Source organism: Melanostigma gelatinosum, assembly GCF_949748355.1.
Source record: "Melanostigma gelatinosum genome assembly, chromosome: 11".
In the NCBI taxonomy this organism is placed as follows: Eukaryota; Metazoa; Chordata; class Actinopteri; order Perciformes; family Zoarcidae; genus Melanostigma; species Melanostigma gelatinosum.
The window spans coordinates 5,247,583-5,275,572 of record NC_136644.1 but is presented as its reverse complement, the minus strand read 5'-3'; the positions used below and the strand labels follow the sequence as shown (position 1 = coordinate 5,275,572).

General features: G+C 41.9%; 1 protein-coding gene across 1 annotated transcript in view; it reads right to left on the bottom strand.

The window, feature by feature from the left end:
- LOC306784704 (E3 ubiquitin-protein ligase SMURF2-like) overlaps nucleotides 1-27,990 on the bottom strand; it is a 50,936-nt gene that overhangs the window by 18,126 nt on the left and 4,820 nt on the right. Inside the window, exons 2-7 of the mRNA XM_079278795.1 lie at nucleotides 14,671-14,709; nucleotides 10,967-11,075; nucleotides 5,998-6,131; nucleotides 2,813-2,878; nucleotides 1,997-2,081; nucleotides 1,419-1,502 (exon numbers count right to left, since the gene is read on the bottom strand). Of these exons, the coding sequence (XP_079134921.1) occupies nucleotides 1,419-1,502; nucleotides 1,997-2,081; nucleotides 2,813-2,878; nucleotides 5,998-6,131; nucleotides 10,967-11,075; nucleotides 14,671-14,709 (517 nt within the window). The remainder of the gene's footprint in view (nucleotides 1-1,418; nucleotides 1,503-1,996; nucleotides 2,082-2,812; nucleotides 2,879-5,997; nucleotides 6,132-10,966; nucleotides 11,076-14,670; nucleotides 14,710-27,990) is intronic.

Genomic DNA, 27,990 nt, shown 5'->3' with positions numbered 1-27,990 from the left:
ATGACACGAACCCGAACCATTTCCAGACCACCGAAGACACATTCTTCCCTCTCTTAAGAACGAGAGCTTCACTGCTGGCCGCCATTGTTTTCGTTTGTAAACAATGCGCGCGCACTCAACTACGGGAACCCAACGGGGGGAGGGGTGGGGGCGATTTTCTCGATTTTCAATAAAACACATCGCCTTAAAGCACACATTCGAATTAATCGATTAAATCGATTTATCGCCCAGCCCTAACTACAGTAGAACGTGTTTGTGTGCTACTTAACTGCAGGATTTAGGATAACATATCTGATAAGCTGACATAAACAGAGAAAGGCTGACTCACTAATATTAGTGTGTGTGTGTGTGTGTGTGTGTGTGTGTGTGTGTGTGTGTGTGTGTGTGTGTGTGTGTGTGTGTGTGTGTGTGTGTGTGTGTGTGTGTGAGTGTGTGTGTCCGTCGTCTGGCTGTCCGGAGTTACTGACGCCATGGCTATCTAAAACCTTGGACCCATAATCCACCTCCTCCCCCTTCCACACTCTCTTCCTCCCTCCTATTTCCTCTTTCTCCCCCTTTACTTATGTCCCACCTCTGCCTCCACTCTCCCTGGTCTTTCCTTCATGTTATACCGCTCCTATTTCTAATGTCTGAGCCATTTTCTCCCCATCTACACCCACAATGTGTCCTTTCACGACTATCTGCCTTAGACAACACAAGAATAATAATATTCCCTCTTTGTACCTGGTCAGTTAATATGTAAAATACTTGCACGACTTTATAAATAAGGCAAAGATAATTGTCTTTTTAAATTTCACACTGTCTTTATTGCACCTGCTGTCACAGCAAATGGGAAAAAAGCGATCCGTCTTCACTTCCTCCCCCAACTATTATTCTTACTTTTTGCTACTTGACCTCTGTCATCTCCTCTTACACAGTCCCAAGCTGCTCATCTTCCCTTTCAGCATCACCATTTCCGCCTTTTTAAATGACCAGCCACTAAACCCTTTCTTCACCATTTCCTGTCTGTCCCACTGCCTTCCACTATGCTGCGTGGGGGCCACTAGAGGTGTGTAGTAAGAGTGGGTGAGGAGGTGGGGGTGGTGGTGTTATTTGTTTGCTTACTCCCTAACGGCTCCACTGATATGGGCCAAGTAGGAAGGCGACAGTCGTTTCTGCACGAACAGGGGCCAAGTAAAACCTGGCTGTCCGACTGGCTGGCTAGTCGGTGTGTGTGTGTGTGTGTGTGAGAGAAATTGTCATTAACGACATACTGTTGTTGTGAGTTATGCTGAGTGGAAGTGTTATTTTTTTCTGGAAAGGGAAGTGGGGAGAAGTACAACCACTTAAATAGACTCCTGATGCTTTGTTGTAAAAGGTCGAGTTTGTTGTATTTGAAGTGCTAGTTGAGGATGTGTGCAGTATGTGTGCAGATGTACCTAGTAGGTCTCTCCCACTGGGTGGTACGTGTGATGTGGTTCAGGTACTGTATCCTTCCAGAGGCTGTTCTCCTCTCTTCCCAGCTGTTTCGTGGGAGAATATAAAAACAGGTGAGAAACAAACATTGTACTTGTCGTAAAGCAACATCAAAAGTAAAAAACACATCTTTGGCATCATTACGCACGCGTTAATCTAACAGCACTGTAAACCATTCATCCCTCATTTTATAAGCAGCACAAAAAAAGAGAATCCCCAACGTGCATACAGCTGAATCTACACATTTAGGATTGCACAGGACAAAATGTATTTATCAAATCGATATTTTCTCCTTAAAAAGCAGACAAAATGACCATAGTATAATATGATGTTAACATCTACTGTTTACATATATTACTGTAAATATATTCAGCAATTTTTAAATATTCACAGAGAAGCATAGAATTAGCTCGCCCCCTGCCCCAATGTACACATTGAAACTATAGATTACTTTACTGATATAATTACTCTCTGACAGAGTTGAAGATGTGTGCACAAATAGGATAGCTCATTTTTTATTAAAACCTGTGAGAATACTGACCCATCGGGTAAGTCATTGTCGAACAAACGACTGCAGTCCACCACCGGCCCCCCTGTCCCAATGCGATCTCTGGACTGAAGACTTACTACACCGTTAACAAAGACAAGGAAGACAATAGATCAAAGTCATTTTCTTCGTCATTATCTGAGCTGCATTATATGGGTAATATTTATCTTATTGTATTAAGTCCCTATGGTATGTGGTTTCCTGTTTCAGTGATGCTTTCTATACATTTTGTGTTCTTATTTTTCTCTTCTGACATTAAGACGGGAACAAAATAAGAAGATGAAAGACTTTTTTTCAATAAGTAATGAACTGAGTCAGAGTATTGAGACTGAGGATGCAGTCTGTATTATTTAAACACAAGTAAAAGCAAATTGACCCAAAGCACTGCGACATCCAGAGGTAACTCTTGCAGGACACGGTTCAACCGCATGTATCTAATTTCAAATACTGAAAAATGTTGGTTTGAGAGCGATTAATGATAATTTGTTCTAAAAAAAAAAAATTAAAACTGAGGTCTCCATTAACATATATTTTTTTTAAAGCAAACTCCAAATGTAGTTCCAAAATGTCTTCCAGCTGTTAATTGGTTCAGTGGTTTCAGTAAATGCACAGCGGAAAAATGCTCTGGGATTTGAAAAAGTGTCCATCTGAACTTTTTTTTTTTAAAGGAATGGCAAACTGTCTGTAGACTGGAGCAACAGGAATATGCAATGCAGACTGACACAAGACTGCCTCACACTTAAGAATGATAAAATGTTCTATTGTGACGTACAGTATGCAACCACAATTGTGTGCGTTTGTGCTTCTTACCGACTATTTGTCCTCTCACAGTATCATTGTCATTGGGGCCCAGCTTATTCAGGTCCAGTCTCTGATCTACAGGGAAAAACCAAACCAGACACACACAACCATTGATTAAGCATCTGCCCACATATACAACCACGAACACATCCAGGTACTGAGCAACTTGATATATTTCACGTCAAGTATCCTCCGTTCTTCACATAGTGTTGCAGCGTCAATGCATTGCCATCGAAAGGAATGAGGAGGCTGTGTGTTTTAAACACGGTGCTAATGATGGTCTGACTTCGTCAAACAGGACACACTGAAGGAGCCAATCAAAATTATAATTCAACAAATGATGTCTGCATACAGGTGTGCCTTTAAAATATAAAACAAAAAAAACAGAGTTCTCTGCAGAAGACCCATTTTATGTGTGATTTTAAAAAATTGGACAGCAAAATGTGTTCGCACTGCCAGATATGGACAGCACAGAAACACAATCCAGGAAGACTCGGAACAAGATCCAGACACAGATACACTCTCACACACTAAGCCCCACAGGGGAACTTGTGCAGGTCCAGTCTAGCTGACCAGCGCAGGAGTGATATCAATTGGTACCCATCTAAAATGCAACCTCTCCATGTGTGTGTGTGTGTGTACATACACAGGGTAAGAGTCCTGCAGGGGCTTTGGCTTACTAAAATATAAAACCTAATTAAACCTAAGAGTCTGGGTGTAGGAGAGGGAGAGGAAGGGAAATATGCAGAAGAGGCAGCGAGAGAGTGCGTGAGTGAGAGAAAGGTAGATAAAGAGATGCCCCAGTTCTCCAAGCACCAACGCTAACACCAAAGCCAGACTGAATCATGTCTTTGGTTTGCCTGTGTGTGTCTGCTTCTATGGATTAAGCAGATCTAAACAACCCAATAGCTTGTTTCCAGAAGAGAGTGTGTGTGTGTGTGTGTGTGTTTGTGCATCTGTTCCAGATACGTGTCTAGACTAAACAGGGATGGTCTAAGCTTTACATGGCTGGAATAGTAAGCAGATTTTTCTCCTGAATAAGAGAAGCAAGAAATGGAGAAAAAGGACATTTGCAGACATTTAACCACAAGCCATCACTGCACCAGTCAACTCCTGAGCTAGGGAAAGTGGTTGCTACAATGAACAAACCACATAAGCTCATGTAAATATGTGCATGTGCAAGCTTATGCACATCTCTAGCTCTGTGTGTGCATGTCTGTATGTATATGTAAAACCATCAGCAGTATCACAATCAGCAAATCAGTAAATACAAAACGCTGTCACGTCAACACTATAAATACTACACACAAATAAACATCAGGGATCCAAGCGAGGCAGACTAGCACGTGCAGTCAGACAAGTCATTGCGATGGTGGTGCGTGTGTGTTACTGGGTTTGTGGGTTCAGAAGTAGGACAGAGGACTCAGAGGTTTGTGTCTGCGATGATGCAGGAAATGTAGCTCAGTGTAGAGCCAGACAGACTTCTAGTAAACTAGACAATCACGCCTGATCCACTTTTGGTTTGCAAGAGTGTGTGTGTGTGTGTGTGTGTGCACGCGCGTGTGTGTGCACGAGTTGAATATGACTTCTAGGAACCAATGTAATTCCAGTAAAGTATTGTTTTGCGCGTTTATGTTTTTATATTTGTCTCAATGTGTGTGTGTTTGTGCACACGTGCATCTTGGTCAGACCACAGACTGGGCACAGTGTGTGTGTGTGTGTGTGTCTGCAGCACTCAGGACAAGGACAGGGGGGGTAATGTGAGCGCTGGTGTCTTGTCATAGATCATGAGCTGTCTCCACGTCTACTTCCTGTGGCTATGAAAAAGTATAATGTATGCCAGGGTGGCTGTACAGTAAGTGGCTGGTCTGGAGTCTAACTGGAGCCTAAACTCTGTTTCTGGAAGCTTTGGGTAAATCTAAGGACAAGTCCTTTGGCACCCAGTAGGGTAAAGCATGGCACCAGGCTTTCGTGGCTGTCAAGGTCCCTTTTGTGGTTTTTGGTGGTATAAGGGGTGAACTTTAAAGTATGTGCCAAGAATGCCATTTAGGAGCAAATATAATACATATTATGCACTCTAATTTAAAGTATTTAGCTTTTTGGAGTTGGCATAGGAGTCTGTTGCATTTGGGCCAACCAAATTCCGACTACCTACATTCATGGAAGTATCCAACTATGCAGTTTGGATTAAAAAAAAGCATCCAACAAATGGCAATTATATTCAGACAGACAACTCCTTTAGTGGTTGTGGGGTGTGACTGTGTAAAATGGAAGAATGGAAATAAGAAAAAAGCCGGATATTTAAAAAAACAAAAAAAAGGGATGAAAACGTAACCCAGTGTGGTTGCTCTGGAACATGTCAGACATGTTTTATTTAGGACAGGTCAGGAAGATGGATTGAGAAAAGGAGACAAATGTGCGAAAGATTGTTAATTTGAGAGTATGTAGTACAGCTAAGTGTATATGTGTCAGTATCAACTGACTGGTGCTGCCATCCAGGTAGCCAGGGCTAACAAGCATGTGGCCGTGTTGACTGCACACAGAAAATAGGAGTCAAAATCAACACAGGAGCCGCAGTCTGAAGCAACGCAGACGTAACCGTTTGAGAACGCGTCTGTGCAAACTCATTGCTGTTCCTTTGTATGTTACCCACACTAGCCTGGGGTCAACTTTATGGTCTCACAACTATCCCAAAACAGCATCCTCATTCCCGTTTTTGCATCTTGTGCAAAACCGTGCCAATAAGTATACCAGCAGGAATTTGTTTCAAAGAATAAAAGCTTGTTGCTTCTTGACAGACAGTTGCATTGCTGTAAAAATGAATTGTGACTGTTGAATTAGTCCCGGGTGCCGGATGTCTACAGCAAGCAATATTTCTGACATGTGTGGCCTAAAGGAGTTGCTTGTGTATTGTGCCCATAAATCTTATGGCAATGAATGGCTGGCACAAATCCGTTGCTGGAGACACTATGTCTTGCCCACACATTTGTCTATCTGACTATGTGTGCTGAGTGCAGAAGGAGTGTGCATAGAAGAGATGTTAACATGGCTCACTCTTAAGTTATTAATTAATTAAGTCTGTATTTCCCGTGGAACCTCCCCATCACTCTTCACTAACAAGTCAGACGGGCACCAGGGTAAAGGCCACGGTGAACATGCAGAGACCAGACTGCAGCCCCACACAGAGTACTTACAGCCAGTGTCTTTGATTCTGTTGATGGCGTTGGACAGGAGGCGGACACAGCCGAGGAAACCTGCTCCCTGCTTTTTGTGGATCTTTTTGTGGTTCCATACACTGATGGTTATAGAGTCTGCCTTTCCGATGTATCTGAGAGAGGAAGAGAAGAAGTGAAGGAAAACAGTTCAATAAGACAAAAAAGGGGTTTGCAATCCTGACAATATGTATAGAGTTTCCAAATGGTTCACTAACACATGACGTATGCTTGTGTGTGCATTGAAAAGAGAGCAGAGCAGGTGATCAACCCGCAGGGTGTGAAATGAAATCATGAGCTGCGACAAATAGACTAAAAAAAAAAAAAACAGTAAAAACTTGTATTTCGCATCTCTTCCAACTAATTCTCCCCAACAGCAAGAGAACAATGCAGACCATGTTTGCGGTGTAGACTTTGAGATGGTGTAATGAGGCCGATCAGCTGATTTAAAGTACCTTGTGTGTACATGCTCCAGTGTTTGTGCAGATTAAGCGCAGCCAAGTCTAGTCGTGGTTGAAGAACAGAGGAAGTCCCCGTGATGTGCTCCACCACTGTCTGACACCCAGACAGCTCCCACAGTAAACACGCAGAGTTCAACATTCAAATGCACAATCACACAGTCACTGGCGCACACACACACACACACACGTAATTACAGCCTAGCAGCCAGCACTGCTGCCAAGCTCTATATTATGCCGTGTATCACTAAAAAGAAGTGGGGTTTCCCTACTAAACGCATCAAAACGTATATATTTAGTATGTAAGCCAAATCCTGGAATTTGGTTAATTGTTGCACTGAAATTAAATTACAAGTGTGAGTGGTGGATCATTTTGTGTGTCCAGTGATTCAGTCTGTTGTTGCCGTCTTAAAATCTGATCAGGATGTGCAGTAGCAGAGATTAGCATCTTGGCACGTTCACTTTTTCTCTCTTACCAGAAGCCTTTGCTTTGATGCTCCTGTAGATTATGTACTAGATAGCTAGTACATAGCCATTTAACATTATTAGAAGCCAAATAGTGGAAGAACAGTTTTATGCTGCTGAACTTTCAATTGTCTAAGGAGTTAATTAAAGGCTTTTTTCCTCAAGAAATGGATATTTACAGACTAGAAATCACTGGAAGTGTGAGGTTCCAAACCCCCTAATTTGGGAAGGGTTCTGTCACGCCATAATATGAGATTATTTCACAAGTTAGGAGAATTTGACAAACAAAACAGCTGCATTTACCTGTTATTTGTTCATTTGCGATGAGATCACTTTCGACTAAGCTCTGCAAGCATTGTTACGTTTCAATTTGGTTCCCTGCATTTTGTGTGCTGCGGTGCAACTCAAATGCTCTTTCTCAGCACATTATAATGTTCTAGGCTTAATCTCATGGTCTTCCCTTCACACACACACACACACTACAGTTGTGAGATTAACAGGTCAATGTGATGCAAAGGTGTGGTGTGCAAAGCATCCTGGAGCAAAAAAAAGAGAACTGAAATAGCCGACGAGACAATGACCGAGTGTCTGAATAAAAGAGAACAGGTGAAACATGTCATTTCCTCACTAATAATGACTGTGCCAAAAACGGTGTTGGGATACCGTATGCTCCGACATAACATTGCAGGTACTGAGGAAATTATCGCAACAGTGCTATCAACAGCAGATTAATACAGCTCGGAGTGGGTTTAACAGTCAGCACTGATTAATAAGTACAGTATTTACACACATGCCTAGAGACTGGACTGACTGTGACTCCCTGTCTTCTATAGGTGGTGAGTGTTGCTGTGAAAACCACAGTATACTTGGTGTGCGAACTTTATCCAGAAAAGGACAAACTGGACCACATTTCTGAACAGGACTGCTGTCCAGAGTTGCAGGGACCAGTTCTCACTGTGTGACCACCATCTGAAACTGGTCAACATCCCTTATGGGCTGTGTCGCCATGTAGACAAGTGTCTCCGTTTCAAGTTCAACTAAATGCAAAAATGTTATCTGTAGTTCCGTCAAAACATTTCAAGGCTTGATTGAAGTTCCTCATTTGCACAAGACATAATATTATACATGAAATATTATGCCAGCATGCTCAAAATAATACAAATATTTCCAAGTAAAAAGAAATATGCCCCCATAGTATGAATATACCTCTGAATATTATGTCAAATATAACAACGGCCATTAAAGTAATCTATTTCCAGAAAATATTATGACATAAGATGTATTATAAATGAATTAATAATGACATTAGACATATTTTTCTTCCCCTTGTAAATACTGCTCAGGACTCAAACAGAACAGTATGTGCAGGGCTTCCCTCGTGTTCTTGGCACGATCTATTTGCTGTTCATGGTGTTAAATTATTCCAGTCCCACCACTAACTCTACTTTAAAAACAAGAACAAGAAACTCTCATATGATTCTCTACTAAATGCTGTTTGGTCAAGCACAGCGAGAACACAATTTAAAACAATCTCGCTGTATCTCTCTCACTCACACACTTCATAAGGTAGTTACGGCAAAAACAAAATGAAGGATTAGCACTCCTAATCATACAGACACCAGCAGAGGAGGGGAAACATTCTTGGGGCAAATCCAGATTAGCTTTCCAGGACATACTAACTCCAGCGCGGAACAGCTTCCCACACTTTGTCTTGCCAACGAACGTACATTACATTGGGATATCACGAATGAGGTTTCTTTCCAGGTTGGATATATTTCACATTAATGTTAGACAGCCTTCAGTTGTTAACATCTTTAAAGACAAAAATAAATCAGAGTTGAGATTCTACAGCTCTGGCTCGTCCACATCAAATATCTTGATCTGATTGATGTAAATTGAGTTGATGCCAAAGCATTCTTCCTCTATTCCCTTGTTCCGTGCCGTTATATTGAACCGACCTCCCCATTTCACTTCTTCCACTTTTGGACATATGCTTCCACAGACTTTCCCTGTCTCTCATAACAGAAAATCGTGAACATTTAAGCAATAACGTCACTAAAGAAAGTACAATAATGTCTGGCTGCAATGTAGGCATGTCTGGCAGTAGAGCTTCTTGAAGGTGGTTGAACCTTTGCTTTCAGTCGAAGATGGAGAGAGACGAAAAGCGTACTGAATATACAACCAAAACCAGGCCTGTTTCCAAGCCCAGAGCAAACAACTTGCTCTCTTTTAGCATTCTCCTGTGGGAAAAGAAGAAGGCTGGAAACAGATGCCAAGCATGAGGAGGCAACTTGCCAAAACCAGACCTACATATTCCTGCAAGTTCATGAACTTTCAACACATACTAAATGTATAAAGAGATAACTTTTTTGCAGGGTATGTATGATATGTAATGTAGAGAACCAAGGCATATGGTAGTATCAATGTCATGTGACAAGAAGACCCCACCTCCTAAAGCTGAAGGCTAGAGATGGAGGGGGGGGGGGGGGGGGTGGCGAGTTGGCAATGGGCCAATCCCACACTCCCATCTGCTTTCTGTGGCATGTTAGCCATTTCCTGAACCAGAGGAAGAGGCCAGGGGTCGCTGAAGGGAAACAAACTCCTCCGAGAGGGTGGGGATCGAGAAGGAGCGAGAGAATTATGTAAAAGAGGGGATCTGAGGTTAATGTTGACAGTGCACAGGCAGCATTGTGAAACAGGTGTGTGTGTGTGTGTGTGTGTGTGTGTGTCCAGAAAGGCAAGATGCCTCAGTTGTTATAGTGAAATGTACAGTCACAAATGTATGGGCAGTTAAATAATTCAGAAACATATACGTTCTTCTTATACAACTGGATTGGATTATAATTAGGGCAGCAACAAACAATTATTTTGGTTATTGATTAACCGACACATTGTTTTATTGAATAATATATTCATTAAATTGCCTGGTCTATAAATTGTCAGAAAATTGAGAAAAATGTTCACAAGTTCGAACACAGTCCGGAGACAAGTTTGCCATTTTTGCGTGAAAAAAAAATCGAAAATCTAAATTCTTCATCTGCCAATCGACTAATGAACAGATCATGGCGGCTGTAATCATAACATGATTTTTGCTGCCTTTTTCCTAAACGATCAAATTGAACTATTATTTTCAGCTATTTCTTTCAGGCTTCATTTTTCCTAAATTCCCTCTTCTAACAGTTTCCCTCCGTCTCTCACGACTACAGAACCGTGGTTGCCAGCGGGTCCTTTGTTGGCGATCACTCCTTGTAACCGTCTGTCGACACAGACCTCAGTACAGGGATGTTACCGGTACTGTTGTAACTTTTCTCAGCGGTAACCATCTAACAACAAACGTGTTTCCCTCCTGCATCCCTTCTGGTTTATGCCATGGCATTATTCATCGATTTAGTTTGAAATACTAAGAATGTTAATTTACACGTTCAATTATATGAGATTACAAAAATAAAGCCGCACTCTAAGTGTGTGTGTGTTGGCCTTTGCGAAGACACAGTCGTCTCAGAAAAGTGAGCAAGCCAGAAAAATATGAATCACACAAACTCCAAATTACAGAGGATATTGTTCCAGAGTGCATAACTATTTATCAAACTCCATCTTCTAATACCCAAAATAGCATGAATCCGTTACCTGAGAAAGAAAGAATTCAACACAGTATGTGTTGTGTTTTCTTCCCAAGGAATCTTATGTGCACTCGACATTCGTCAGGGTGAGGCCAGAGGTATGGAATGTCTAAAATCTCACTCTGCATGATGTTTTGTTCACGCATGAAACAGCTCAAAAGCTTTAAAGATGGATGTCTCTGCGCACAGTGAAGAGACGACTCAATCGGCATTCCTGAAACACTTGTCATAGCAGTTCCACATGAGCCATACTACAGAGCAAAACCAGTACAGCGTGTTTCTGTGATAACAATGCTTCCTGTACGGTTTCAAATTTCAGGTGGTGTGTGTGACCTCATACACAAACACTCGCTGCATTCGTTTCTAAATGAGGCATCAAAATACTGCCCTACAGTTCTGTTCACTTACAGATCATAATGTTGATTCCACTTGGGGTCCAGCGTATTTCTCACAGTATCTGTAGAGTGGCATTGTCCTGAGCCATCCACCACCACTTTGGCAAAAGGATCCGGCAACCCTGTAAAAGCAGACAGAGGAAAGCAAAAAAAGGTTTCGTTAAGCAACTGTACAAACCCTTTAATGAAGGAACTACGTACGTGTGTGTGACATGTTCAACCCCGCCCATTTGACTGATTTATATGTCTAAACAATTCAGTTTAATTACCACATTTCAGAGAGACCAGGCAAGCAAATACGGCTCATAAAAAAAAATCCTAAATCTGAACCATCTACTCAGCAGAGGTAAGTGACATGTAGAACAAATGTCGAGCAGTTGTAGTCGGGTCAATGCACCTGTGGTGACTGCAACTATTTAGCTTTGTTCTACATTTTTTAAGTCTCCCAGCCCGGAGACGGGAATTTGTTTATGCCGTTATCTGATCCACTGACGTCTTACCATCATGAAGGTTGCTAGATTTTTTTTTCTTCCGATCCCCCCGTTTCTACAGCAATGGTTGTCCTGCAGGAGTACGACCGGCCTCGAAACATTTCCCCAATATTGAGTTTTTAGCTATTTCTCTGCACCCTTTTTACCTGCCAAGAGAATTTCCTAAATTATGTATCATGGTTGTTTGTATCCACCCTAAAGCAAACGTGGTCAATGCCACATCAGTCATCACAAAAGTGCAGCAGCAGCTCGCAGAGCATATCCCCAGATGCACCTATCTTTATTATGGGGGATTTTCATTGCTGCTCTGTGGATAAGTCCCTTAGTCAAGTTACCTGCCCGGCAAGACATGGGATTGTGCTGGACCTTTGTTATGGGACCATCAGGGGAGCATACAAATCTTATTGCAAAGCTCCTCTGATCATAACACTTCTCATTAAGTTCGGAGCACAGGGACACCATAGCGTGAGAGTTCGGTGCTGACACAGTATAATTCAATACAATGCACAGTATGTGTGTTGTATTGATTGCCATTTTTATTCATGTTGTATTATTTTTTAATTTACTATCATTGACTGCCGTCTGAGCCAAATCACCCTTCTGGGACATTGAAGCTTTACTTTACATGTATAATCTTATTCAGTTGGAAGTCTGATAATCTGATAATGAATCCTGCTCGCCGTGTTCTCTGTGTGGCTGCGCATGCGTACTTTAAATGTGAGTTTTTACCTCCGAGCACAGATACGTCACACAAGTCAAACCTGTTCAGTCACCCTCATGCTTTTGTGGGACTTCCGTCTCTGTGAAGATAAACGAACTTGCTATGGTGTGTATTCATGACCTCCAGGTTAATGGAGAACCAAACCACTAGCTTAATACCTCACCATGCAATTTAGCACTTTCACCCTGGCCACAACAAGATGTGGGTTGCTCAGAGGTATTCTTTTGTGGGAAATGTCTCGCCAGTAGAACTAAATGATAGGTCTCCTCTTACATTAATGCCAGCGACTGAGGACGGCCTTCTGTCCTGATCACCTAAACAGAGGTTGAAGAAACGGTCTGCAGCTAAACGTTAACTAATAGTAAATTAGAAACCAATAAGAAAATGATTTACCTATTCCTCCTACTTAGGGCTGGGCGATAAATCGATTTAATCGATTAATTCGAATGTGTGCTTTAAGGCGATGTGTTTTATTGAAAATCGAGAAAATCGCCCCCACCCCTCCCCCCCGTTGGGTTCCCGTAGTAGAGTGCGCGCGCATTGTTTACAAACGAAAACAATGGCGGCCAGCAGTGAAGCTCTCGTTCTTAAGAGAGGGAAGAATGTGTCTTCGGTGGTCTGGAAATGGTTCGGGTTCGTGTCATCTGACACAGAACAAACAGCACCACGATGTAAGGTCTGTCTAAAAGCTATTGCTACAAAATCAAGCAGCACAACAAATTTAATGCAGCACCTCAAACAGAGGCATGCTGCCGAGTGGGAGAAGTGTTGTTGCCCTGAGGAGGGAGCAGGACCGCGGGAGCACAAGCGACGCCGCCGCCACCTCACAACAACAACCCAGCATTTTGGAGACATTCACCAACTGTACTCCGCATGAGAAGAAGAGTGCCCGGTGGAAAGCCATCACGGATGCAGTCGCGATGTATATCGCAAAAGATATGGTGCCCATATACACCGTGGAAAAGCCGGGGTTTATTCACCTTCTCAAAGCTTTGGACCCCAGATACGTGCTACCAAGCCGTAAACATTTTTCTGACGTTGCCTTGCCTCGGCTGTACAATAGTACACGCCAAAGGATCTCTGCGGAGCTGGAGGGGATGTCATTCTACTCCGCAACAACTGACCTGTGGTCCAGCAGGTTGACCCAGACACCGATCCACTTGACTGGTGGAAGCGTCACCAACTTAACTTTCCAAGGCTAAGTACTTTAGCAAAGAAATACCTCTCTGTGCCAGCTACAAGTGCCCCCTCTGAGAGGCTTTTCAGTGTGTGGGGGGGCATTGTTACATGCCACCGTGCATGCCTGAAGCCAGAGGTAGTAGATAAGGCTTGTCTTCCTGGCAAAAAATATTTAGAAAAAACATGCACTACTGTTTAATACTGTTGGTTATGTTGTGAATGCACTTGATTTTGTTTACATGCACTTATTTACTGTGCAAAATATGTTATGTTGATGTTAGATCAGATGTTGCACTTTTGAAAATGTGAATGTTAAAGGGTCGCATACATTTTATTTCATGCTGTGTTTGTATCAGTGTATTCAGTTAGAAAAGCTTACTGTAAAAAGTTACATTTGCACAGTTGTTTACAATGGAAGGCTACTATTTAATGCCATTTAATGTTATGTTTAATTTAATTTTATATTTAAATGATTCAGGGAAACAAAAGAGTGACCAAATACTTTTTGTATACTACAGGCACCTTTCTACAATGTTCAGGTTTTGTTTGCACTTTATTTTTATCAACCTACGAGGGAAAATCATCACAAAATAAAATAAAAAATTGTTTTCAACAGCTTCTGTCATCTGCAAAAATTTTGGGGTGAAAAAATCGATTTAAATCGTGAATCGGATTTTTTGTAAAAAAATCGGAGATTTTTTTTTTAGGCCATATCGCCCAGCCCTACTCCTACTACGACCTCCAATTATCAGTATTTCAATCTTTGCACTTGTGTTTTATAGTCCAATCTCACTAGAATGGTGTCAGACTCTTTAGTCTCTCTATATTCGCATTGGCTTGTTTTCTAATAGAAATCCAGACATGGCAAGGCAGGGCCTACCTGTACCACACTGAACATATTTATGTCTCCTTATTTTCCTCCATTACAAAATGAGCAGGATTTGACTTGCCATGTGATGTTATTACGACAAAATGCAAAATCAGGAGATGAAATGTCTTCTAAACTACACGGTGAAGTTTGTGTTTTATCCTCAGTTAATCACCATTAAGATGTTCTTTCTGTCCAGTTTATGCAAAGCTGTTTTTTAAGTCAAGTCTAATGCCTCCGTTTCAGTGGACCTGATGCGTATTGCTAGAAGTTTGGTTGGCGGTGGGTCCCTGTGTGTGCCAAGCCTCCTGGTGCGTGAAACAGACAGACGGCTCCTGAGGGACTTCATTTACAGCACGGCTTCAAAAGCCAGCAAGCTGCAACTGCTGACAAAGCCCATTTTAAAGCACAAGGGGGGGGGATGAGAATAGCAACATGTAAAAATAGGATCTACTTACGGAAGAAGTCTTTTTTTGCCAGGTTCTTTGCACAGAGGACTGGAAGAGAAGAAATACAGAGATGTTAGTGTCAGGTTAAAAATTTGATGAAAAATAGGAGATGAGATAAAAAAATAAAATAAAAAAAAGCCAAAGATGATTTTCACAACAACCTTGGCTGTCATCTTACAAACATAGTCAGCTTTCAATGGCATGTAATCTTTCTATTGAATATCTATTCTAAGATATTAGAGTACATCTTTTACCCTGCAAGTGAAATTACAAACTACTGTTTAAAATGATTTTCAAAGCACATTTGTAAAAACTTGACAGTTTCCTTTGAGTAAGTTTTTTGAGTTATTACTGCTGTCTTTTTGACAACATATAGGTTTGTCCATCCTCATCGTCCCATCACAGGCAAGGAGATCAGTCTTCAGAGTTCCTCCTTGTAAAATATTGAGGAGAGAAGCACTTTTTCCTGTGTGAAGCAAGTCCGTGGGGGATTTGCATCACAGACAACATGCAATAGCTTTCAACCGAGGCCGACAAAGTAAGAGAGTCTGTGTTGTGTCTGCTGTTGTCTTTTTTAAAATGTTTCGTCCTAAATGTCTCCCTCCTTGTGTGTTAGAGGGCCTGTTTGAACTGAAGCAGGGCAATGCTTTGTTTGGAGCTGGCTAGACATTCCTGTGACAATTATAAAAGCGAGACAAAGTAGGCCCTGGCCAAGCAGCAACAACAACTAATAGCAGTAGCAGAGAAAACAAACACGATGAAGATGATGAAAACGGTGAGCATGAGAGTTGTGACGGACAAAAAAACAAAAGGTTTATAAAACTGTTCAATCTCTCTGCAAGTGCTACCAACCATCAATCCATTTTCTATATTCATGGTAATGTGCAGGCACTTCCACATCACTATGAATGCAGGTACACGTGAACACTCTTTTCCAACCGTACCATGGCCTTAGGAACTACAAGATTTACATTACAAGTTGAACAGAAGACAGATTAGATCTTGTGCGGTGCCCAGGCAACTCTGAGATATAAAAAGGACATCTGCCTGAAAATAGGAAGTTAAAATCCACATCACATCCTTTGCCGCTTGTCATCTTCTTTATCTTAGCATTATTTTCTGCCTCTTCCCCTCTACCACTGTCTAATGAAGCAACAAGCCATAAATACCACACAAATAAATTCTGTTCTAGCCAGCCTCAGGTGGCATCTATTATTTCTGAAAACCAGAAAGATAAGGCTTCCAAAGGAAATATTGTCCAACATCTACAACTCAATGTAAAACCTGTAGTGAAAGCTGTAGTACTTTTTCATGCGGCTGTACGCATTAAACACAGCAGCCAACTATGCCTCATTAAGAAATGAATATACATGCGCTATGAATATTAGATGTAGCTTGAAGGACAGAACTCTTATGTAGTTTGACGTTTTTGACCTTTTCAGATGTTGATACGAGCTCAGAAATACACATTTATTACATTAAGATCCCGACGCCAAAACAGTGCCGTGCTGGAGACATCGTGTACACGGCTTACACAACAGATCATGTTGGAGCATGTGAACCTGCTGCGAATAAGAAACAAGCACCACTTCCGTAAAATATGTGGACAGGCCTGGGAAACCAACCTAGCATTAAACCCATTCAATGTGGAGACCTCGACTGTGACCAAAATGACACGGTCAAGACAAATCAGACAGAATCACAACATGGGAAACAGACTATCGTAACACAAACCAAATTGCACTGACTGGGCTGCCTGGATGAACACTAACCATCGGCTTGTCAGGGGGAAATTACACTGCCAAAGCCGCCAGTATGGACGCAGGCCAAATCAGAGGCCGCCAGAAAAGCCTCCTGTGGGACAAAATGGACAATGTTGACGGCAGTCAGGAGAAAGACAGGAGAGACAGAGGCCTGAAATCTTGGCAGAACATTTGTGGACAGAGATTCCAACTCAAAAATCCGCCACCAAAGTTAAAATGGGTCGTCATCTTAGGCCTTAACCCTTGCCTTTAAGATGAACATATGAGCCTGTTTCATTCACTCGTATTCCAGGATATTAGCAACAGAGGTTTAGTGACAAACTGCACTTTGTCTATTAGTTTGGGAATGTTGTTTAAAAGAGGCCCCGTGGAGTTTTCTTGTAAACAAGCTAAATTTATGTTCACATTTAGTGTTACAAATATGCAGTGTGTTTATCCTAACAAGCCTGTAGAGTGAGTTTCCGTTCTCATAAAAACATTTGCAAAGTGGATTTATTCCCAGAGGCTACTAAACTACTCCAGAAAAGTTCTGAACCATGTTGTGTGGCATTCAGCTATTATTCAAGTTTAGATTTGTATCATAGCGTCAGGCGTCATGTGGTTTCGCTGTGGGTGCTCACGACTGCTGAGGAGGCAACACTGGTAAGTAGCTACAGTGGGTTAAATGGAGTGTGCTGAGCAATAATGCAGACTTGGCTCTCTGGTTACCAAACTATGCTAATGAAGATTAAAGGATTAACCTGCACACTGCGCCAGTGTCTCGGCCACGATTGCCACAGAGGGGAAAGCCTCACTCATTATCATCAATGGCTTTTCACCACTGGCGATGACGACAATGACGAATACGTTCAAAGGGGGCATAAATTAGACAATGGAGCAATAATGACAACTGGGGGCTAAAGTTCAGAGATAAAACTACCAGCAAGGTTTTCATGGCTTATGAAGGCACATCATTTGATCTTACTCCAGGTTTCTACAAGGTACCTAATTGACTTATTGGCAATTAGTGCGACAACAGGCCGTCTGGCATCTAAAAAGAAAAATCAGATGACAAAGTACAGCGAGTGCCGTGAGAATGTATGCAACAGCAAGATGCAAAGGGGAAGCCATCTGGACATGTGTGTGAGTTCAGTGCCCTTTATGCAAGAGAGAGAGAGCTGCATTGTGAACCTTCCCTCCCTGTGATCTGGGGAAAGCCTCTATAAAGGGCCCCTTGGCTCTCTCTGTTCAACCTTTCGCAATTCAGCAGCACTATAGTCACTACAGAAAATAAATCAGTATATTGTTAAAACAAAAGGCAGACTGAGAAATGTTCAGAAAACCTCTATTCATCTAAATACTGCCCCACAGATTTGTTTAACATCATTTTACAGGAGCCCCACAAGGATTTAGATAAATATGCCTAAATATGTTGATAGTCTTATCTGGGCTTTTGCAGACCCTGGCATCAATGAGGAATCAGATCTCATCCGTGCGCCCTGTGAGGATCCAGCAGTGTTGAATGGCTGCCACGTGAGCAGGCAGGCCATGGTGACCCGGGGCTGGCAGAGGACCAGACTCATTCAGATCCTAACACGGAAAGCTAGGTCAACTAGGAATCAGTAAACGACCGGGAAGCCCTGGGGTGAAGCTGGAGCCCACCACAAACCCTCACTTTACCAGTAAGAGGAGCGGCAATGCATCCACAACTAAAGCAGAACTATTTTTGGAGAGGGGATTATGCAGACCTTCCCTGATGCCTTCTGTGAGCTGAAATGATTGAAATTCATTCCTCACCTTCTGGATGGACGTTCATCAGAGTAACATTCTTATTGTCTCTCCTTTTCTTTTTTTTTTCTTTTTTTAAGTCTCACAACATGCATTCTTGTGTGAAGACAGTTTAGACAGCTGATCTTCCCACCAGCTTAAAGATATTGATGGCAGCAATCCCTGTAACTTCACTAAAGTCAGACGAACTGTTCACTGCCATCGCTCTGGTGCTGATGAGACACATTTCAACACCCATAAGAGCTCAGACTAAAGTAAAATGAAATATATACAGTTTTAATCCTGTGTCTCTGCATTAACTGTTCATTTATCAACAACAACAACAATCAGTATCAGAGTATTTTTGTATTTCAAATCCCTCTCCGTTCTCTTTTTAAAACTGTTTCAAATGTTTGATGACTCATCCTCCACTCTGGTGTTTACAACTGTACTCAAATATTCAGTTTCACTGTGAAATACGTAACGGCACAGAAGCTAAAGACGCTCCAACTTACATTTCACTTTGACTTTTCCACTACACACTGCTGATTCAGTCATTGACCACCCAAAGTTGCACTCATCTTAAACCAAGCTGTCAGAGCAGTTAAAAGGCTCAGAAAGGGTCAACGCTGGTCCATTGTTTATCAAAAGGATTTGAAACAGCTGCTGTTGTGGGACCAGTTGTAGGTGAGTCACCCCTATTCCACAAAGTGAAAGAAGCCATAAATCAAACTGTCACACTAAAACCAAGCCTATCCATCTCAGCAAGCAACGTGCTGCGATAATGCCTTTACAACTGTCTGGTAGCTTAGGGAGGTAGAGACAGACAGTGGCCCGTCATTGACCCAGGCGGTAAGTCCCCAGGCGGTCCACCAGAGTGTCCCATCTCCAGGAGGACTGGTAGCATACCGTTTAAGCCCAAACCGTTATTGAGCCATGAGACATTGAGAGTAGAGAAACTACTTATGATGTCTCAGTGCTTTTGAATCCGTATAAAATAAGTGTGAGCCTAATGATTAACCGTTAAAACATTTTTTAAAGATGTAATAATCTACATGTGTAGAAATCATGCTTGCCCTGTCGCCTCATGTTAACAGTCAGGGCACCAAAGAGACGAGTCGCTAGCCTGATTCCCTGTGAATTGAATAAACAATAGTTTAAGAGATATGCCCCCTCACATAATCAATGGTGCCATTACACCAGCCCTGAATGGCTGGTGGTCAGGACATCTGTGTCCGGGACCTCCCACCAGTGGATGAGTGTGGCCACGAGAGGCCTTGTGTTCCACTATGCGAGTTTGCTTGACTCACCAAACACTGTTTATTGTGCGGGAAAACTCATCTGACCCTGATCTTAAAATTGCTTCAGTCCTCACTGGCCATGCGTGCATTTCGTGCGGAAGAGAAGCAGCTCCTCTGTGGTCGCCTGCAGCCCGTCCCATGCTCCAACACAGCGAAAATTAGAATTTAAATATAATTAAAGATAAGTTAAGATACGATAGTGCGTTTGTAGTATTACATATCCCTCTGCAATAGGATTTATACTAAATACAGCACCACTGATGTAACATTTTCATATACATACATCACTGCAAAATGATGCTCAATAATTATATTACATTACTAAATATGCAATTTCACAATGGGCCTCAGATCACAAAGCGAGACAGTTGGCGGGGTGGGGGCTTCGTATCGTCTCTGTCTGTCTGAACACAAAGGTCAGGCTAACGGTTAGCATTAGTTCTGGTTAAAAGGTGAAAGGTCTTAAACAGTCAGGCGTGAGGGTGCCCGCTGTTTTCTCAAGGGAGTCTCCGTTTGCAATGGAGGCTTAACGCCTCACTCCGTTTGTTGGGAAGAGGGGTAGGGGGTTGTTCCAAAGAGGATGCTCTCTGTGAAAGCTGCACCACAGTTTGACGGATCAGGTCATTTAGTACAATACTCTGTGCCGCACAAATCGCAAAATGAAACAGTTTATTTTTAAAACGAGAACAAATGCTGCTGTGAACGCAATCCCAAAGCACATCCTTGAAGACACTTCAATTTTGAGTGGTATGAATCTGTCGTGGGAAAACAATATTTTCGTCTGTGAATAAAGGGGATGACGAGACAAAAGGACACTGGCTGTATTCAAGTTCACGACAGCGTGTGATTTGCACTGGACCACCAGCATGCCTCCAGCCTCTTGCACTCTTAACATCATCAAACCACAGAGCTGGGATGCTCTGCCCGAGACCAACAGGGTTTGCGGTCAGTAGCTCCAGTAGACGATTGCGTGAGTGTACACTGACAACTCCATGGTCAAGTGCAGCCATTTTGTGGTCCATTTGTTCAAGTAATTCTCTGAGAGCGCTATAAAGGACAGGAAAGTACACCCGCACTGCATCAGCATCCAGTTGGTGAGCTTGGTTGCTGATACTGTCATGAGGAACACTGTGCGTTTGAAAGCAGTGGTGATTCTAGGATTTTGGTTCTCATGCTGCAGCTACTGTAAAAGGAAAAGTTATGACGAAGTGGTTAGTTTTGTCATCAGAAGTGTTAAATGTGATTGTGCAGATGTATGTAACCGAGTGCAATTAGGTTCCTTTACCTTTCTGGCAAAACAACCAAAGTTAAGTGTTTTTGAACTTGTCAGCAAGCATCACAATCAAGTCAAAAGTTGTGATCCTGAAATGAGATTATGAGACTCGTTAATGCTGTGTTAAGTGCTACCAAATAGCAGTGGTGTATAAAGTACCCAAAAGCCATACTTGAGTAAAAGTAAAGATACCTTACTGGAAAATGACTCCAGTAAAAGTAGAAGTCACCTATTAGAATACTACTTGAGTAAAAGTCTTAAAGTATCTGATATTTATTGTACTTAAGTATCAAAAGTAATTTTCTGATATTAAATGTACTTAAGTATTGAAAGTAAAAGTAAAAGTAAATGCTGTTAATAAAAAATCAAAGGGTCATAATTTTGAGAATTATGAAGTTTATTCTTTTAAGTGCTGTGGCACCATGACCAAGGACATGAGCTGTGTTGACAATAATTGGGTTGGCTGTGATCCATTCAGGAGCAACAATGTTCAACATAATATATTGTACATAAGTATACTTTTGCATCTACAATGAACTTATCAACATAATTCTCCGAAAAGCAATATGACACTATGAAGGAGTTGTAACAGTGCGTTTATAAGTATGCTCATTCAGACTAGAGGATGTAGAGGGCCAATGCATAATATTATGTTCAGCAACAAATATCCACTTGATGCATCAGGTCAGTGTTTTGAGAAAGGACACCTGCCTTGTAAACTCCTATGGGCCTGATTTGTACAATAGGCAATGGTTTTGCTCAAGCTGAATCTGCAATTGGGCGACTGCGACCATCATAACTCCATCTGATCATCCACAACATGACTCAAATATCAAAACATGATCAATACTAAAGCAGCACCGAAAGTAACAACCCAGTCATTACTTGAAACTGAAAAATGTCCTGTTCATCTTCAAAAGATAATTATATTAGAATGTAAAGAAGTTACATTGTATTAGAACATATTCTTTACATTCTAATGGAATGTAAAGAAGTTGCATTGTATTAGAATGTAGCTTCTTGACATTATATTAGAATGTAAAGAAGCTAGTGTATAGAATTATTCTATTGAAGTGATTCCTTTTTAAAATGTTTTAGACGAGTCACGAATCACTTTAAAAGAGTGATTATAGCTGATTTAACTTACAGACATGAGATTGATCTTCTCATGTCGTTCTTTATACAATGATATAAATTCATCGCCGTTTTATTGACATCTTACGAAAAGTTACTCCTCATTTTTCGTGCGTTTATCCTGCAAAAGTCCAGCAACATGAGTCTGTTTTGGCTTGTTACATGCATACGGTCTTTCCAAAATAAACTTCCATCTTCACAGGAAACAACTAAGGTTTAGGCGATGAAACTACTTAGTTAGGTTTAGGAAAAGATGGTGGTTTGCGTTAAAATATCTACGGAAGTGGGGTTGCTTAAGTACGGCAGTCACGTCACAAATAAATCAACATTGGCTTCTCGTTTCACACACGGCACAAACTGCGGCCTCCTGGAGGAAACACCAGTGTTAGTTTGACCCATCCACCTCTCCTCATCCCACCCGTCCTGTGTGGAATTCTACTCATGTTGTCGCACGCTAGCTTATAGCATGTTGCATCCTGGGCATCACTGGGAATCAAAACGCCGCGGCTTTGAGAGCACTTGTTTGCAATTGCGCATTAACGTGATTAACCAATGATTTAACTTGCTGCTAGGACCACTGATTCACCAAACCTGCTTGCTTGCAGTCTGTGTTCCACCACAGTCCCCGACGCTGGTTTCATGATTCATTTTGTTTCTAAAGATAGATTTGATTTTGTAGCGAGTAACGAAGGTTTCAGGGGAAATGTATCGGAGTAAAAGTATCAGTTTTCTTTGCAAAATGCAGTGAAGTAAAAGTCAACAGAAATATAAATAGTAAAGTAAAGTACAGATATCCAAAAAAACTACTTAAGTACAGTAACGAAGTATTTCTACTTCGTTACTATATACCACTGCCAAATAGTAGCGTGGTCAACAGTGTGGGTGAGGGCTGTTAACTGGAGAGTGACTTTGGCCGTGTAGGAAGCCCAAAAAGACTTGAGTCTCACCGTTAAAGCCCCTCAGGGCAAGACCTTTCAGGGTGAAAAGAGGCAGAAACAGGAACTGAAAATATAACCTGGTGGAGCCAAATCAAATGTAATTTAAGCTGAGTAGGGGAAAAGTCAGATGGAGTTCATGACCCTTTGAGACATATTTAACAGTTCAGGTTATGGTGTCAAGTTTAATCATCAACTAGATCATTTTAAACTCCACTTTAATGGAGAGCATAAAGCCATGAAGTTGATCATGAACATCAGGTCACAGGCATGCTGAGACCTAAAGACGGCCTGCCTATCCACAAGTATGAAGATATGATAACAATGTGTCTGGCCTCCGGTAGTGTCACAGACAGAAAATTGTACCAAGACACCATCAAAGTGGGAAGATTAATAATACAAGGGAAAAGACACACATTGAAGGAACATCCATATTCTCCGGAAATCTAGGTTACCAAGTAATGAAATGTGCATGAGGCCCAAGGCCAGATTTTGATTCCTATTACCTTTGCACACACTCTACCTGATGCCAGCCAATGTGGGCTCCGTGCAGTGACACAGGCTGCTGAGCTCATTTCACTAAACATCCTTTATTTCTGGAGCAGCAAAAGTAATCTCACCTCGACCAAATAGGCCATGATTGAGGCATATTAAAGTTCCTTCGTTGAAAATTTATTTTCATATAAAAAAATTAAAATGTTCAAATCTCTTCATCTTAAATGTGGATGAGCAAAACGAAAGACCTCCTACATTTAGCTTAAAAATAAATGATCACATAACGCACCCTGTGACGTCCCCTGACTCATTAGTGTCAGTCAACCAGGTTTGAAAGGGAAAGCCCACATCCTTGGCCTTTGCTCCTGTTATGACTCTCGCTCCAGCCCCATGCTGTCTCCTTCACAGCATTGTTCGACAGTTTAACAAAACACTTCCCTTTCCCGTGCTCACGCCTCCCTGGCGGGCTCGCTCCCTCACTAGAACACACGAGACTACATGTTGGGAAAAATGTCAAGCACAAGTACACTGTGTGTGTGTGTGACCAACTTCATGCTACAGCGGCAAGTACACAATGCAAAAATAAAATAAAAATGAATGATGGTATGAATTAGTATTTATAGGTAACCAAAACTGGGCAATGTTGCCTACGGTAAATGGAGATCTATTCTAAATTGCACTTCCTCTGGAAAGCCATTACTACATTTCCCCAACCTCTCACTCTCAGCCTTCCTCCAGCCCAGTGAATGCTCAGGATGCCAATTATATCATTCATTTCAGAGGCCAGCAGTCTACAGCTGACACTCCCCTTCCTCTCCGCTCCCTCGAGGAGACGCCAACGATCTGGAGTATGGAGTGGAACGTAGTCGCTACACAGGGGAGGAGGGTCAGTCTCGAGAGGGTTGAGAAGCTAAGGACGAAATGTTCATCTGGAGGCATCTACGGTGGAATGGAGAAGAAGGGAGGGAGGAATATAAGGAGGGTGGAGAGAGGGGTCCATGTAGTGTCACAAATCTGTGGAATGCAGACAGTCGAGGGGGGAGAAAGGGAGAGAAATGTGGGAGAGCGGTGGGAGGCAAAGAAAGGAGAGAAGTTCATTTGGACCAGGGATCTTTGATGGTGATGACATTCTGGCAACAGTGGAAACACTGAGGGAGGAGTAGCAGGGATGCTAGAAAGAGATGAGAGGAGGGATAAAAGTAGACCAGAATATAGATCGGATAGGTGTACGTATTCAGCATTTGTCACATTTAAATCAGGGAAATGTCAAAGGTTGGATGTCTCAAAACCTCAAAGTGATTTGCACGTATCTTGTCGGATCACATTTACCATCCCATGTGTTATTTTCATGCCCTCATATCTCATATCTCGAGCCATCTCATCCATCAAGATGTATGTATGGACACCTTTTGTCAGTCTTAAATACATTATTCGACAAACGTTACTATATTATAATAAAAATGACCGGAGATGGAGGTGAACACAGGTAATAAGCTAAAAAAAAAAAAAAGTTTTTAGGTGGGGGCAAGCTGCCACATGACGAACAGATGGTGAGTTTTGATGAAAGTTCAAAGGTATGATGGTAGGAAACAAAAGAAGAAAGGTGATGTGAAGCAGAGAGGAAAAGGATGGAGGAAGGGATAAAGAAATAAAAGAATTAAGTTGAAGGAAATAAGCCGGAGGGACTCAAGCTCATCTAAAGACTGAGTCACAAAGTACCGGTAAATTAAATATGCAAACGGGAAGCTGACACTGGATTTAGAGACAGTCAGGCGTAACATCATACCACAGGAAAGTAATTCTCATATGACTCATTAGGTACACTGACGGTGTGGCAATATGGGAGGTGTTTCAGTCACTATCAGCTCGGCCTATTGCATGCTGGATCATGTTACTTTACTCTATTACTTTAATCAGTAAACAAATACAAAACAAAAATGGTGAACACGAGCTAGCAACGTCATACTGATTGAATAATCACTTCACTGCAACTACCAGCCGCAGCTGTTTGCCTAACAAGTTCACATACTACGTACGTGCGTACGTACGTGTGTGTATTCCCATATGGATGCCAGGGTTCCCTTATTAACCGTCTGTTTACCCAACCAGCCCTTAGAAGCTAAGGGAATGAGAGATGACAGGGGCGGAGGCAGATGACAACCATGATTACGAAGAGGAAAATGGTATTCATAAGTTGTGGTGGGGAGGTGGAGATCAAGAGAGCACTAAGAAGAGGAAAAGAGAGCAATAAAAGAGGAGAGTTGCAGTGATGGCAGAGAGAATAGGGACAAATAAAAAGAGAAGGAGAGGGCTGAGAAATATGTCGGGAACAATAAAGAGGCGATGGAGAGGAGAGGGGGTGATGGAGAGAGGCAGAGATGAAGCACTGGGTAATACATCATGTTAGTCGTCTCTGCATCCCACAGCTACTGTGGTGCAAACAGGGGACAGTCTGCATATTGAACAACTGGTTTCTACTTTAGACTCCACAAAAGCATACACACAGTTAATACGTTCATAAACATATTTTGACTTGACTGTAAAAATACATCAAAATAAATCTCCAGTGTATTTTGGTCCCTGCCAACAGAAAGTTCACCATTAACAATCTATTGTACAGTATTCTGTGTTTTGTCAGACAGTTCAAGATGACGTACTGTCAAGATTTGTTGGAGCGTGTTCAAGTTCCTCAAACTGTGAAATTGTTCCGCATCATTTACCGCTAACATTGAATGCTGGAAGTCGATGCACCATTAAGATATCACGGTATCATATAACTTATCAACTAATTTACGCTACACAGGAACATAAACACGCGACACTCGCTATGCGATCCGTTAGCATGATGTGCTCGTTAGTGGTGCAACGGATCATAAAACTCACGGTACGGATCGTATCACGGATCAGAGTCACCAATCGTGACGTTTTTTTGCCACAGATACTAATTTATGATCCGTATTAGCAGATACGGTTCCCTTTGTTGTATGATAATAGCAGCGTTTAATGATGTATCATAAGCTGCTTAGATGTAGTCATAATTCAAGTCTAATATATTTATGTTGCTGTGAAAACATCTCCTTCAAACAAATGGCTATATTCAAGCTTATCATGCGTGCATGACCATTATCCTCGACAATGGCCCGTTACACCACTAGTGCGCGCAGGTAATCTTGTACAATTTTGTTGGCGAGACACTTGAATACCAACACAGTGTTTTATGTTTTCACAGCAATAAAAAGATATGAGAGAGAGAGAGAGAGAATTGTGACTTGTTTTTTTTTTTTTTATGTATAAAAGAACTGGATACATTCATTCCTGTGAAAGTTGCTCAGTGGCCCATAACAGTCATATGGTTTCTCTTTTCTGTATGATGAATACAGACTACCGCCACCAGCTGGTATGGAGAGTTATTTCCTCTCACGTAGGCGCAGAACGTACATGCTATTTGGACGTTGGCTGTGGTCTTTGCTTTCCGTTTTTGTCCAGACACAGGCGATGTGAGGCAACGCTGCTAGTTCTGTCAATGGTCGGTTTGGCACGTTTGGGCCTTTATTCACATTTCCATGAAACAGATCAGGCCCCAAGTACAGCTGTATTGAGAAACAGGTGGGAGATCCTGCCCGTATTGTGATTATGTGAAGAGTGGAGGCGGATGGTGTGGCACACCGGCGCCGTCCTAGCAACTTGATCCTCATTTCCACTGCATCCCTCCCGTCCTCCGACTGTCTCTCTCCCACACTGACACTGAAAACAGACTCTGAGATGGGGATGCAATTTGAGTGGCAGTGAACCTCAGCCTGTGTGTGTGTGTGTGTGTGTACAGTAGACATGCAGAGTGGTCTACCAGACACACACACACACAGTGGTGGTCAGTCTGACTGCAGAAACAGTAGCAGGAGAACAGTGAGGGGGAGGAAAGTGTGATCCTTAATGTCTAACCTGGCTTCCTGATTATTTTGGGTTAAAAAAAAAAAAAAAGGAAGCCACCACTGAAAAGTGAAAAGCCTTTTGTTCCTTCAAAGAAGGCAAAAACTAGTTGAGTTCATTTTATTTACTTTCATTCATTATAATAGCATTCCATTTAGTTTTTCTTTTAAATTAGTAAATGATTTTGGCGTTTCCTCTAGTTTCACTTTTCATTGCTCGACTGAAGTTAAAGGCAACATAGTACTTTACTCTTGCCCACATAAATGCATTACCATGCTTCAGTTGTTCAAGATTTGTCAAAGATGTCTGATCCATAAATATTAAAAACACATGAGCATTTGTATTGATTTAGTATAATAGTTTGTTGATTTGGTGTTAAATTGTATAACTATCAACACGGCATGATACTCTTTGCTCGGGGTCCCTGGAATCCTCTCACAGACTCCTCAGGGTCCCCAAACAAACTGACAAATACTAAGTACTGCACTGTGGTGAGGGACCGCTACAGGAAGCGCGCGCACACACACACACACACACACACACACACACACACACACACGATCCGGGGGTGAGTGAAATGACATCCTGTTCAAGAAAGAAAAGGCCAAAAGACTGAAGAGAAAAGTACAGGATACAGAGTCAGAGACACTGCAGTGGGGTCGAGAGTTCAGCCAGTGAAAGGAAGAGGGCCAGGCACGACGCAGTTAAGTGCAAGTGAAAAATCGAATTAAAAAAAAATCAAATTTTTAGACCAA